We start from the raw sequence: 15,702 nt of genomic DNA, 5'->3' as shown, positions 1-15,702 counted from the left end.
TGTCCTTATTTCAGTTCAAATCTCTAACTGACACACATCTGGTCCCACTTCAGGAGTAAAAGCTTTTAATCAAGTTCTTTAACTGGGTAAATCAGTCATGTCCTGCTGGATTTCAGGGAGCTGCAGAGCTGTCCTCAGGTGGTCCCAGCAGGTGGGAAATAATTAAACATGCAACTACATTCTGGTGGGTGTGGAAATATACCCACTGCATATTAGATGCTAATTGTATCACTGCTGGGATTATATTGTACATTCACACTGAAAAAAGACACAATTAAATGTTTTAAACAGCAGCATGAAGATTAAAATTATTCATATTTTCTAAAATTAACCATTTTTAAAATTTCATTCATTACTTCAGCCTGAAATCATGGGCATGTTAGCTGTTTTCTGTTTGGGTGCTAATGTGTGATGTCTTATATCTGTTAAACTGATGTCAAGAAAATGGGTTACAAATATGTTTTATTAAAGGCTCAGTAATTTCCAAAAACAGCTGGTTGCTGTAGTTTTTAACAAATGTTACTCAAACAGGAGGAAATAGTGCATTTGTTGGCATTTTTTTTAATGGCAGATTAATCCACATTTGGTGAGTATTTCTGGCAGCAGGATGGTGTGTTTGGGATTGAGTCAAAATAAACTACAGTGTGTGTGTTCATGGTAATGAAGGAACATGTCATCCGGTGCAACAGTGTGACTCACTGATGTGTTTTTAATAGTTTTTGGATAACAATAGAGAGCTCTATTGCACAGAGGAATAAGATAAACCAGGCTTTGATACACTCACAATACTTGTTATTAGATCAATTCATTTTCCCTTAAAGGTTTGAAGGACAATTGAAGAAATGGGTTAATTTAAGAACCGTTATTTCTACAAAAATCTATATTCAGTGTAGATGTCACCCACACTTATCACCCACTCCTATGAACAGATTTGTTCTTAAGTGACACGTATGAGTGATTTATGAGAATTTGTGGCATTCACCAGTTTTCTTGTACTTAGAATTTTCTCCTAGGTAGAAAGAAAATTAATGGTCCAAACATGTCAAACAAGTCATGAACATCAGTCTGACTTTCTTCACAAAAAACACTAATATGACTTAAAATCATAATGTCTTACTGTGAATGAATTTCATTTTTAAATAAATTTCTTGGGCACTTTATGCCTTTATTATATAAGAACAGTAGAGACAGAGGGCATATGACATGCAAAAAAAAGGTCCACTGCCAGAATCAAACCGTGAACGTTGTGGTAATGTGGCATGTGTATTAACCTGTAGGCTAAAGGGTTTTCCAATGAGAATGAAATTATATTATTATACTAAAATTAATTCTGTTCACTAAATCATCATCATGGCTGCCAGTTTACTGAGGTCTTTAAGATGTGATGATTTTTATTGTCATATTTCAGCAGCTTCTACATCTCAGTAATAGTAATAAACTGCAGCTCTCTGACAGTGTTACATCACCTACTGTAGGCTGTAATATTCTCTCCTCTAATATCTCTGTGACGGTCACATGACGCCTCATATTAGTCATGGAGAACTTTGCTTTAGAAAGATGTTTTTTAGCGTCTAACTTCATGTCAAACATTCCCTCTTTATTTCTGTCACAGTGCAGAGCTGCTCTGATAGATTCATATTTCCTAATTGTTTCAGCTCCTCTAATATGACTGCTGACACTGATAAATGTGTCTGCTGATTTCTGACTGCACCAACCTCACTTTCTTCTTTTGACTCTTTTGGGAACAATTTTGTGAAACTCGCTCACAAATGGAGTGGAACAGTTCGCCTAACATTGACATTTTAGGGACGTTGATAACGCTAATAATGAAGTCTCACAAACACACACCTCCTCATGAACAGGTGGCATTCATCATGAAACGAGAGATTTACTAAGTTTGTGCAGTTAAGAGAGTTTGATGAATCTGACTTGGAACACTCATACAAACAAACTGCAGAAGAAAGTAAGAGGGGTTTAGGATAAACATAGGAAAATGTTCTTGCACGACGCCCAATGTTTTTTTATGGATGTGACTAAGCAGCTTGCTAGCTATGAAGAAGGATGATTTCTCCATTCTTATTTCATCCAACAAAATCCCTGAAATGTGGGTAGTGATTCAGAGGCTGTTTTTCCACACACAATGCAGAGCTATAATAATGAAGCTATTCATACAGATCAAAAAAGAGAACAAAAATGTACAGTGAGACAACAGCATGAAAAACAAATTCAAATAATACATTCTTGGAAAAAACACTTTTGCTTGCTAATTGTGTGTTTTTTTTTTAATTTGACAGTGGTTGTATAATTCTACAGTTAAGTCATGTTTAATTGACCTGTATAGTTACATGCACACTTACTGCTAGACTGCTAGACCATAGGTAAGTACCTTGTCTAACAACCTCAAGTGATGTCATTTCCCCTATTTTATTTAGTATTTTCTGCATCAAATAATCTAAATCAGTTCTCCCTCAAAGGACAATTTCCCCTCTTCTTCCTCTATTAACAACTCTAACTGAGACGAAATATCTTCACCTTAAACCTTCACTGCAATCTTGATGCTTTATGAATATATTCTCTGCAAATCATTACATTAGAAAATAACCTAAACAGCTTAAACTTAATATTTACCTTAAATCTACTCTTAAACTCATGTCATGTAGAATTAAAACCTGGAAAAACGGCCTCACCTTGATCAAGATTTTGTCCTACTGAGGGTCTACTGTCGGTCCTCACAAGTAGAGTTAAACAAGTTCCCCATCTTCTAAACTCTAGTGCTCCATGTTTATTTGATTGCTAACGGATAAAGCCTCTCACCTGTTCAGAGAGCGAGGCAGATTGAGAAATATTGTCAGCTGGCGTCAAATTTGTTGTGATTAAGCTAAACAAGGCTTTGTGCGGCTCTGCAGTGCATCTGTAGAGAAAAATCAATCACAGCCTCCATTCCCTGACACTAATTTGATTTAGTTCAATTTGAAAAAACAGGGCTGAGTTTGGCCTGGCCCCCGGGACCAGCTGCCATCAAATTTTACTACAGCTATTCACTTTATGATCTACTGTTTCCATTTCTCCAAAAGTTTGAAACAAAGCAAGAAAATGTTTGGATCCTGAGTGCCTGACTGACTTTCTTACTGGTTTTACTGGTAACACTTCAGTTCCACTCAAGACAAGTTAAGATGAAATATATCCTACTAAATGTTTAACAAATCCAACATATCTGCTGTTCACCAACTGGTAAGCTGCTACATACTCTACGTGTTGCGCAGCACAGATGTAAATAAGAGCTCTGTCATGTAAATATTAATCTTAATCTCAATTTCACACACCACCTAGGGCTTTGTGATCAACCTTAACTTCCAAATTGCATCATTAAAACTCTGTGCTCAACACACAGACATGAGATTGATCATCCGTCCTCTCATCTCACTCTCAGAAAGAAAGCATATAAGGGCTCCACAGTATTTCTGAGAGGTATTCCATCAAGACGGATAAAGGAAAAGCCTGACTTATTTTGATAAGCCTCGTTAATTTAAGTGAGAGTTCTGTTCCATTACTGTGGCCTATATGATTCCCAACTCAGTAACCATGGTAACTTATACAGCAGAACTAGCCTGCTCCATGGCAGGTTAATTGTCAAGCTTAATTTAGTGTGTGTGTGTGTGTGTCAAAGAATGTCCGATGAACAGAAACAGATTCCCAAAAGACGGTTTCAAGTGTCCTTTTGCGCTCGCATCACTTTTGTTCATGTTGGGAAACGTAAGATGAAGAACTGTGAGGGAGTTTTACAAAAATACCTATTTTAGTTAATCCTCATTTTATTCATGGTCACCTTTGTTTTGGAGTGAACCGTTTTATTTAAAAGCTTAGCATATATAATGTAAGAAATAAAAGTGTGCCAATGTCATTTTGTTCAAGCTGTGAAAACAAAAAGGAAATTAAATAAAGTCCAAACCATGACCTTCTGCTGTGTTTAAATGTACATAGTGGAAACTGCTTATAGTTACAGTGATCAGCTGCTTATAAGGATCAAAAAGCTCCAATAAAAAAATTTATACTGTTAAATTAATTTGCCAATAGTAATCAAGTAGTCTACTTGCAGTGTTCGTTTTGAGACTCTTCATACATGACAACATATGGAAAAACATTTGAAAACTATGGTAATTCTATTTTTTGTACTTTACTTTCATGATAAGCAGCTGCAGCACCATTATTGCCAACTTGAGGCTGGTGCTGCGTGCACACAGAAATCATGACGGGAAAAAGAAAATCATTGTCTCTCAATGACAAATGTAGTCTCTTTGAATGATCAATCTTACAAATAAATCTTAGAAATCTAAGGAAAGGATCACCACTATCTTTGTCTGTTCTGCTGCTGGGGAAAAGAAGGAACTGGCAAAAGTTGGTTCTCCTAAGTTGCCTGCACCATAATTTTAAACATATATCTCATATTATCTAGCATACTGATAATATAGCCACAGTCAATGATCTGAATGTTCATTTATTAACAAATAAAGATAAAACCATAGTTAGGGACAAACACTGCTCTTCACTTTCCCCACCTAGATTTATCCTGCTGGTCCGAGGTATTGACCCGTCAACCATCTGGTCACAAGCCTGATCTTCTAACCTTTTTGATTTGAGTCAGGGACGTTGCAGTTATGAGGCATGCGCTATAACAATTCAGCCATCATGGTGCTCCAAGTTGTAAGAAAATTGAACTGAAAATTGGAGAAACTGACTTCAACACCTGCTGCTATTATCAGCTGATAAAGGTTCGATGTCATAACTGCTGCCTCATATGTCGCCTTCTTTTCATTTAATCAGGGGCCTGTACTACAAAGCTAGTTCAGCAAACCCAGGATATCTTTTCATTAGCTGGCTTCACTGAGCCTGACACTGGCCATCCAGGTAACCAGTACTATGAAGCTAGCTATCAACCAGCTCACTCACTGCTGGGTTTTCCAGCTATGAGCATGTTCATGTGAAAGAGGCAGGGTTGTTATAAAATAAACTTTGTACAATTAAAATGCAGCTAAAATCATCATTATGTGTTTAGTGTTATAAACAATTTCTCTGTTAGAAGCTCTTTTTTAAAACCAGAGTGGAAATAGAAAACCTGCAATAATAAAATATTTCTACTGACCTATAAAAATATACATTGCTTTTTTTTACTTGTCACTTTATTGTAAATTCAGGACTTTTGTCCATGTCAGGATCCTGTAGGAATGATGACTCTTTTTTCCAGTGATCTGATTGGTGAGTGGTTGGGGAGTTGACAGGTTTTGATCTGATCCTCTGAAGTTAACCTGCTCTGGAGCAGGTTAGCTGTTCAGCATAAGTTTCCATGGTGATGCGCCCCAGTAAGAAGTGACCCACCTTCGTAACCCTGAAAACCCAGAGTTTAACCTGAAGTTACCTTGTAAACCCCAAATCTTGCTTCGTAGTACAGGCCCCAGGTTTCTCCGCCCTTTCCCCTACATAACAAGAGCAGCCAGTCTTATTGGTGCATGATGACCTCACATAATTCCCAGCATACGTCCACCCAACTTCAGCCTAATCAGCCACAATAACTGAATATACCTGTGCAGGTGTGTATGGCCATTAAAAGTCTAGAATATCAATCATGAATGCATTGTTTGGTTCTGCTTTTTCTCCATTGTCAAAATCTAATATGCAGTTCTCATTTTTGAATTTGAACATTCTCAACTAACTTCTCTCTCCAAAAGCACAATGTTTGTCATTTTGAGTGAAGGTTCTTGCTTTTTTGAAGTGCAAAAGCTTGCTGCTTGAGGTTTACTATCACGCTTGCTTTGCTGTCCCACTTCCATAAAACATAATATTGGAATTCTTGGAAATGTAGGACATCATAATCTGAAGCAGATATTACAAAAAGATAAATCACAAAATGGAAGATGCACTCAGTATTACAATCTCATGTTATTTGACAGGTATTTGATAATGCAAAGACTAAACAGATAGTGACATTTATAAAGGCAATGTTTTTCCATCCAGTAGCAGTGTACAGTACTTTACATTTTGTGGGAGAGAAGGTGGTTTTATTAATTTCCCTTCCCTCACTCACTGTAATCACACTCTTCACTCCCCCCTCTTTCATTTGAAGGCCATCCATAAAAGTCATTGGATACACCCTGCTGATAATGTCCCTCTTGCCATTATGCAGATGGACCAGAAGATATGTACATGTGCATGTGTGCACAGGTGTGTGTGTGTGTGGAATGTGAGGAGCCAATACCAAGGGAGCTTGTTAAAGGCCTCATGTATCTCCATACACTATGTAACCCTGAGTGTTCAGAGAGAACAGCTGCTATTGATAAGCTTCATATAAATGCTCAGACACCTGGTAGGCATATGTTCAGACAGTGAGGAGGCTTTGTGCTAGATTAAAATGCTTCTCTCCATGGAAATCTCTGTTTTGGTATATTCCCAAGAGTGGGCTCTGGGAAACTGGACCGCAGTGTGCTGACACCTCAAGTTTTACTTGAGCTGCAGACTTTTCACAGCTTATTACTGCACACACACACACTCACAATATACACAATATACACAATGAACACAAGTACACAACAAAATATAGGCAAAATATTGTCCCTAAAAATGTGGCTTCACACCTTTAAGTTTAATCAACAATCAAAGTTAAAGAAAAAAATGGCTTTGGGTATTATTAATGGGAAAATCATCAGGACTGTGTGGATATGGTTTGATCAGATTTGAAGCAAATGACCCCACAGCTTTAATCACAATTTGATTCATATATTGCTAAATTCTGATTGGCGCATAGAAGTACATGACATTACCATTTTCCAACTGAGCACCGCCCACTTAAAAACCAGCGAGAAGAGAACAGAAAAAAATACAAATACAGTGGAAACTGCTTATGGTGATCCCGTCTGTCCAGGTCAAATTGATCACAATAAGCGGGTGATGATTATAATAACCTTTTTTTTTTCTTTTTCTTTATTTCTCATGCAGATTACCATCTAATTGACTGATTTATTTGTATGTTTATTACATGAATATAAAGTAATGACATGGGCAGCTTCGCTATTTACTGAATTTTATTGACTGTTTCAAAATATGTTAAATGTTATTTTCTGATTGTTTCACGGCAGTTACAAATAAATACACCCACACCCTGCACCTCCACACAACACTGCAGAGGTGTGTCGCAACACCTGATAATGGTGCCTAAACCGCTAAATACATATCATACATGTATCATGAGAGTAAGGTAAAAAAAAAAGAAATTACCATAATTTTAAATTTTTTCCATGTTTTCATGTATCAAAAGACCCAAAATGAACACTGTAAGCGGACTACTGGATTCTTCTAAGCGCACAGCATTTGTATAGGAATGATTCTGTCGCGAGCTTTTTGATCCATATAAGCGGTTGATCACTGTAACTGTGATCACTATTTTTTATTATTTCCACTGTACCAAATACCAAAAACCGCGCTGACTTTGGCAGAAAGTGTTTGTTCATGAATCACTCATAGTAAGAACCTGATTGAGAAAATATATCTTAGAGACTTTAATGACATATACTATGTAGAATGCTTGTACTGTGAATGATGTGTTGCATGCAAGAGAGAAAAAGGTTTGATCAGGCACATAGACCTTATATACTTTACCTAATAAGACCTTTATACAGAGCCCTGGCCATGGTGAAAAAAATAATAATTTGTGCTAACAATTTAACAATTTGTGTGCTTGATTTAACAGAATTCACCCATATGCCATTCTCTCATCCGGCCTACACCCTCACTAGGGAACATTTGGATTTAGTAAGGTTTTATTTTGATAGATTATAATATGTGGATATACTTTGGGTTTTGGCTTGTAAGCACAACAATGTGTTGTCTCTGAGATCCCTTAAACATATTCTACAGGATAACAGACTTCTTAGCCGTAAAAATTTTCATGATCCTGTTGATGTCATCCACTTCATCTAGACATTCAAAAACATTGCTAGCAAACTTGAAGTAAATCAAACAGGTTTTACTCGCCCTTCATTCATTACACATCAACACATCAAGAAGTAACTGATGTTACAGGGGAAATGTCTTCTTCGTTGCTTTCTTCAAACTTCTGGCTGACTGAACGCGTTTGGTGCCCTCTACAAGAGGGGAACAGGCAAAATATCCATCCTTCCCTGGCTGCTGCTGTTGTCATTGTTGTTATGATTGTTGTTATTCTGTCCCCCCCCCCCCCCCCCCCCCCCCCCCCCCCCCCCCCCCCCCCACCACCACCTTTCCCTCTTTCTTTCTCTCTCTCAAACCAACCAGTCAAAGCAGATGGCCGCCCACCAAGAGCCGGGTTCTGCTTGAGGTTTCTACCCGTTAAAGGGGAGTTTTTCCTTACCGCTGTCACCAAGTGCTTGCTCATGGGGGAATTGTTGGGTCTCTGTAAATGAAAGAGTACAGTCTTGACCTGCTCTGTGTGAAAAGTGCCCTGAGATGACTTTTGTTGTGATTTGGCGCTATATGAATAAAAAGTGATTGATTGATTGATTGAACATAGATCATTTGAGAGTGCAAATTATTAAATTGAAAGCATACATTTGTTTCGTTTTTTTCTCTATGGCCCTCCTGGGCTCTGTACCTTTTCATGGCAGGTTTACAGAAAATTATACTGTACAGTTAGAATAAAAAAAGTAAAAAACTACTATATGTTCACAAAAAGATGCAGGCATTACAACTCTGATTTTGGTTATATACTGCACATGTTTTTAGGCTGTTGTATTGTTTAAATCTTCTCATGAGGTACCTTCACTTCCACTGAAATCACCTGCTCTGCTAAATGAACATCAGCAATTACTTATGTTGATAGACTTCCTTTCAAAAACCGGAGGAAGCCATTAATCAATGCTTCTCAAAGTACAACACAAGCACAGGTGCTGCTCAGAGAGAAAGACAAAGAGAGAGAAAAACACAGAGCTGAAGATGCAGCCTATGCAAATGAGCCCTCCTTAATTTGCTTGCAAATGGCAGATGATTTTCTCCGGCTGACTGACTTATCGGGCTCTGACACGGCAGGGTGTGTTGTTCTGTGTCTTCACCTAGGCACTGCAATCACAGGGAACACACACTCCCATGCTGTACACTTGCACCCTCTGTGCTCCACACAGCAGTCATTACAGGAGTGTGTGTGGGGAGGGGGGAGGACTCCCAAACAAACCCTCCCTTATATAATTAGTTTTCTCTGCTGCACCTAATTAACCTTTGTCTTTGTGGCACTTACGCATCTCATTCACAAGCTGAGCGCTCTTTCATTAGCAGCACGTTGTGTTTTTAATGTGTTTTACCAGTCATGGTGAGGTGGCTCTTTGTAATCTTCAAACTGCTTGCGTTTGAAGATGGGGACTGCGTGCACGTATAAGCACAGGAGATGAAGTGGGTTTTATGATGATTAGATTCAAAGGGCCAAGGACAGTGTTTGCAGTAATGGGGTTTCTTGCATATCAAAGGGCAAAGGGTGAGGAGGCGGATCAAACTGGCAAATGTGGAAGGTGGATACGTACACTTGAATGTCCAGCATGATCCTCTTGTCCTCCTCCACGTGGATTCCCCAGATACAGTCCTGGCCTTTATCATATGCTTCAGGCCAGTTAGGAGAGAGTACCACTCCAGCTGAGTCTGTGATTTCGCCACTGCACACAGCTGGAACATACACACACATATGCAACCATGAATATTAAAGGACAGGTTCACAATACTCACATGGAATACATTCCTTGGAATGTATTTTTGCACAGAATGAAGGTTGTGGATTTGGTTCTCCCTTATATTGGAAATGCTTTGGGAAAGGAATGACTACAGCGAGCAAAAACTGTTTCAGTGTACTTAAAAAAGGTACCCTACTTATAGCTGGCTACACATGACCTTTGGCAGGTGAACTTCACTGATGTAACACATCAAAGTGTACTACTGCATATACATAAAAAGTAATATAAAGCCTTTTGTGTCTCCAGAAGCAGCTGTGTGAAATCTGATATATCGCCTCAAGTGATGTCAATTGAGTCAGCATCAGTTGGGGCTGAAGACTACAAGTTTGAAAATGAAAAAAATCCATGGAGTTAGAAAGAAGTGAGATTACCAGACCTCTGTAGCCTACTCCTCATCTCTGCTTGAGGCTAGCAGCTCTAGGCTATGTTAGCTGCGTTAGCATAATACAGCTAAATCTGAACAGTCGAGTGAATAGAGTCATTGTGGGTAATGTAGGTGCCAGGTTTTGACAGGGAAGAAGAATGCACGGAATAAAAAAGACGATAACTGTGGTTCTGCTGCATTTTGGATCACTTAACGGTCCCCCAAGAGAGAATGATTAAATTGGTGAACTCTTTTAAAGCTGCCCCAATCAATGCATTTCCTCTCAGCTCCATAATGCGTGTTAGCCTCTCTCAGCTAATCATTTTATATAAATAAGCAACTGTTTGCTATAACACATTATCCATATCAACTTTATAAAGTGATTATATGTCAGAGTTATGTTTACAGCTTGTTCAGCTGCCCAAAAGGCCAAAAATATCAGTTAAGGTGACTTTCAGTATGCTAACTGTACCCAGCTAGTAATATACATGAGCATTGTTCAAAAGCATGTGAAATGTCTGGATAAGGGCAAATTTAATTTTCAAATTTAAATTTATTTTCTGTCAATTATGACAGACACAGGAGAACTGTGTAGATATTGAAAAGCTTGACAAGTTGTCGCTCATTACAGAGGTTGTTACAAGTGGGTTGAAATCTTTATGGGTTCAAAGTTTTGGACCTGATCTGAACCCAACTGTCATAAACACGTTTTCACTGAAAACACACCCAATCTGAAAGGGACTCATAGAGAGTCAAGACTGGATCCACACAGACCTGCAGATAATTCACCCTGATCCAAAATACGGTCGACCTGAACAGACCATATTGAGAGAGAGGAGCAGCGCTGGCAGCAGCATGCTTTTTCAATTACTGAGCAGACACAGTCAAAAAGAACAGAAACATACTGCACATACTACATTACTGCACGTAACCTTTCACACTCTCTGTCTGCCCTAAAAACACATTTCATTCATATCCTGTGATGATGATGATGATGATGATGATGATGTTGACACTACTACTGAGACTAAAGGCAATAGCACAGGACCCTATTACACCCAGTTAGAATTAATACCTTTTATACCTGGATCCCAGGTTGGGTCTCAGCTTCTAGGAACCAAGTGGAACTTACTACAGTGATGATGACTGAACATTTCAACCATGAACTACTAGATCTACATGAAAGTGATTGTGTGTTACCAGCCTTAAAGGACCAGTGACATACGCCTGAACAAATTACAAGCACATTTGAGCTACTTCCAAAATTGTAACATTGTTTAGCACGTAGTACATCCACACTGCAATTGTCCCCCCATTTGAGTTTGCTGTATTTGTTTTGTTCAAGATGTCATTTATTTTAATGAAAAGCTTTTGTCTTTATCAACTCAGAAAGTCCAAAAAATGGAGGGAACTTGAAAAGTTTATTCATTATAACATTGAATGATATCCAACCTGGTTCTGAGGAACACTAGAAAGTCTGGACTGGAGGTCACATTTAAGTTCTCAAGGGTTTGTTGTAGACATGTACAGAGAGTGATGATTTAATTACACACACTGATTATTGACCGATACACTGAAACAAACATGGGTCAGCTTTTCATACATACCTCTGCAGGCAGGTTCAGTCTCATTCCACTGTGGATTGTTGGGGTCCATGCATTCAATGGTGACTGATCCTTGTTCCAGAGTATAGCCAGGGTCACAGGCAAACTCTACCACAGCTCCCACTGCCCACGTGTTGTCGCTACTGGTCAGGTTACCGTACTTCACAAAGGGCTCGTAGCAGTGGCCTCCTGCAAAGGCTGTGGGGAAGAAGGTGCAAGGTTATGATACAAAGACATTTTCAGTGGCGGAACGGACAGAAATATTTAAAAACAGTTGAAAGCTATGGGTGCAAGATGAGTTAGCATCCCCATGTGTTGTTGTTATTGGGAAGAGATAATATGACTTTTATAATGTCTTTGTTAAACTGCCACGTCTGACGTTTTTCGCATTACCATTTTGGCGGGTAACTCACCTTGTTTTTACCATTTCATGTTTCTCTTAAATTAAAATTGTACATGAAAGCAATTGTCAAGGTTTCTTGTTTTTGATGTGTTGAATCGAATTACAGGAAAATGTGTATTAAAACAATGCAACAAAAACATCTTCCATTTTTCAATAGTGCAACCTTAAATAATGGAATATTCTAATTGAATACTTATGATGCTGACAATTTCACCGTAGAGAAAAATGAAGAAATTAATTTGATTCCCTCAAATTTCCTGGTCTTTTGGGAATCTACTCTCTAATCTTAGTACAAGGGAATATGGCAGATAACATCAGAAAAGATCAGAAGCAAGAAATTAGTATTATGACTGTACATTCTGACGTAGTCCTCAGCATGCTAGTTAGCTGCTTTGAAGAATGGCTTATGTGTTACTGTACTTGGCTGTACTTTGCACAAACCGCATACTTGCAGTGGTGGAAGAAATATTCAGATCCTTTACTTAAGGAAAAGTACTAAAACAGCAATGTAAAAATACTCCATTACAAGTAAAAGTCCTGCATAAAAAATACTACTTAAGTAAAAGTACATAAGTATTATGAGCTTGATGTAGTTAAAGTATTGCAGTAAAAGTAGCGTTTTGGTCCCTCTGACTGATATATTATTATATATGACATTGTCATCATATTATTAATATAATATATTATATTATTAATACTGAAGCATCAGTGTGTAAGCAGTATGTTACTGTTGTAGCCGCTGGAGATGGAGCTAGTTTCAACTACTTTATATACAGTTAGATAGTAGTGGTTCCCAACCTAAGGGTCGGGCCCCTCCAAAGGGTCAGCAGATAAATCTGAGGGGTCATGAGATGATTAATGGGAGAGGAAAGAAGAAAAAGTTCTGATACACACATATGTTTTCAGTTTTTGGACTTTTTCTCTTATCTTTGATTTCTGGTGAAATATTGCATCATTTGAAATGAAAGCATGTGAGAAGTTTAGAGGGAAAAATCACTATTTGGTGAAGCTGTTAACAACTCATAGACATCTGAAATGTGACCCCAACTACACACTGCTTTTTGTAAGATGTCAAAAGCCAAAAAGGTTGGAAACCACTGGTTTCATCTTTAACAATGTGTTGTATTTTAAAAGCTTGTTATATTATCCATTTTGTCAAATCTTCATCTGAAAAGTAACTAAAGCTGTCAAATAAATGTAGTGGAGTAGAAAGTGCAATATTTCTTACTGAAATGTAGTGGAGTAGAAGTATAAAGAAGCATCAAATGGAATACTCAAGTAAAGTACAAGTATCTCAAAACTGTACTTAAGTACAGCACTTGAGTAAATGTACTTAGTTACTTTCCACCACACATACTTGCACGTCTGAGGTAAAAGACAACACTGGCACAAGCAGATAGAAAATAAATATGTGAATAGATGATGTTAATGTTGAAGTTATTATGGGGTAATATTGGGGTTTAAGTGATTAAAGTATCTACAGAAAACCATCCTCCTTCTAGTGTAAGACCACAGAAACTGATTTAAAAACTTTTATGAGCTGGTATGAAGATGGATCACTACTGTTTTAATAACTGCAAGAGAAAACTTTTTTTTTTAAAATTGCAATTATATTAATTATTATTTTAATAATAATTAATTTAAATGTTGCAACTGATTACTTCTTCTTCTTCTGCTAAAGACATACCAGAGGTATAAACTTGCTGTAATTTATGTTAACAGCAATGTAAATGACTTAATTACTTACTACTTAATTATGATTATGGCAGTTTATTCCTGATGTCCCAGATGTTCTTAAGAAACTCCTCTGGAGAAACATGAGGGTTGCGTCAGAAAAGCAATTTAACCCCAAAGCCTGGCAAAGAGTGGGATGAGTGCTGATGCCAAAAGAAAATAATTTGTCCACCATCAAACAGTTTTGCCAAATAAACCTTCTCAACATAGAAGGCAAGATCTTTTTCAGTGTGTTGGTGCAAAGACTTGCAAAGTATCTGAAACAAAACCATTTCATTGATATGACAATCCAAAAGGCTAACATAGTAGGCTTCTCGGGATGCCTTGAACATATCAGCTTCATATGGCATAAAATCCAGACTGCTTATACCTCGACCTGGCCAATGCCTATGAATCAGTTCCTACTGTGGACTGCTTTTCAATTCTTTCAGGTGCCTGCAACAATAACAAATATGATATAAAAAATAAAAAAAAAACTTCCAGGATCTGCAATTATGTCTCACAACATCAGACTTCACCACAGCTTGGCAACCACTGGAAGTAGGCATCATGGCAGGGTGCACCATCTCCGCAATGGCCTTCACTATGGCAATGGAGCTCATTATCAGAGCCTCAAAAGTTGCAGGAGGACATCAACTACAGTTTGGTCAGTGGTTACCACTGAGATGAGCCTATATGGGCGATATAACAACAATGATGACAACTGTCCCCTGCATCACAAGACTTGTGGAAAAGCTTCATCAAAACATCACATGGGCAAGGACGAAGATTAAGCCCAGCAAATGCAGAAGCATCTCCAATGTCAAAGGTCAAGTCATGGAGCAACGATTTCATATTGACGGAACACCTGTCCGAACTGTTTCAGCAATGCCAGTGAAGTAATGCAAATGCACAAGGACACCTAGCAGTTTGAACAACTCAAAAAAGATACCATCATGTGCATACATAGCTCGAATCAACAACACCTTGCTGACCAGTTTGGTATAATCCCAAGACTCATGTGGCCTTTAACTGTGTATGAAATCCCCATCAATAAAGTGGAAAAGCTGGAGAGAGTGAACAGCACACATGTGAAACTGTGGCTTGGACTTCCATGATGCTAAGTCCTGTCGGACTGTACGGTAACGGCAAAGTGGAATTACCAATTGCAAGTTTTTTGGAAGAATTCAAATGCACCAAAGCAAGGGTGGTCATGACCCTCACTGAATCTGGAGATACTGTTATTCAAACAGTGGCCCTGCATGTGGCAACAGGGAGGAAGTAGACCCCATCTGAAGCCACTCAGAGTGCTAAGTCTGTTTCTCACTTTAGGGATGTGATTGGCTAAGTCCAATATGGGAGAGCTCCTCAATGAAGAAAAGCTCCTCAATGGCACAAAGCAACATCAGTGCAGAGGATATGGCCCGTGGTGGAGGAGGTGAGAAGACAGGAGGAGGCAGAGTGACATGCCAAGGCTGTCTCAATGGTCAAGCAGGACCAATGGACTGACTGGGAGAGCCTGGAAAAGAGGAAACTCTGTGTTACTGGCGTGACATCTGGGAGATGGAGGGATGAAGTGTTGTCATCAGAGTTACTTATGACCTACCCACATCCCAGAACCTGAAGCAGTAGTTGAGAGAAGACCCTGCTTGCTCCCTTTGTCAAGTACCTGTATTACTAAGGCACATTTTAACAGGATGCACTATGAGCCTCACCCAAGGGCGTTACACTTGATGGCATAACCAAGTTCTCAGACAGCTGGTATCAATCTTGGAATAGAGGTGAACCACCACAAATGCTTTCCCACAGACATTGGCAGGAAATGTCCACAGGAAATGGCCTACGTTCAAAGCACCATATAACATTAAAGGGTGTGAG

At 38.6% G+C, this 15,702-nt stretch overlaps 1 protein-coding gene across 6 annotated transcripts in view; it reads right to left on the bottom strand.

Annotated features, from left to right (window-relative positions):
* Positions 1 to 15,702, bottom strand: part of sez6b (seizure related 6 homolog b) — a 240,738-nt gene that overhangs the window by 24,756 nt on the left and 200,280 nt on the right. For all 6 annotated transcript variants that reach the window (XM_042413729.1, XM_042413727.1, XM_042413732.1 and 3 more), the window contains 2 exons: positions 11,712 to 11,906; positions 9,537 to 9,675 (listed from right to left, as the gene is read on the bottom strand). In XM_042413729.1, coding sequence (XP_042269663.1) covers positions 9,537 to 9,675; positions 11,712 to 11,906 — 334 coding nt within the window. The remainder of the gene's footprint in view (positions 1 to 9,536; positions 9,676 to 11,711; positions 11,907 to 15,702) is intronic.

This window comes from Thunnus maccoyii, chromosome 6 (genome assembly GCF_910596095.1).
Source record: "Thunnus maccoyii chromosome 6, fThuMac1.1, whole genome shotgun sequence".
Classification (NCBI taxonomy): Eukaryota; Metazoa; Chordata; class Actinopteri; order Scombriformes; family Scombridae; genus Thunnus; species Thunnus maccoyii.
This window is presented reverse-complemented; position numbering and strand designations above follow the sequence as displayed.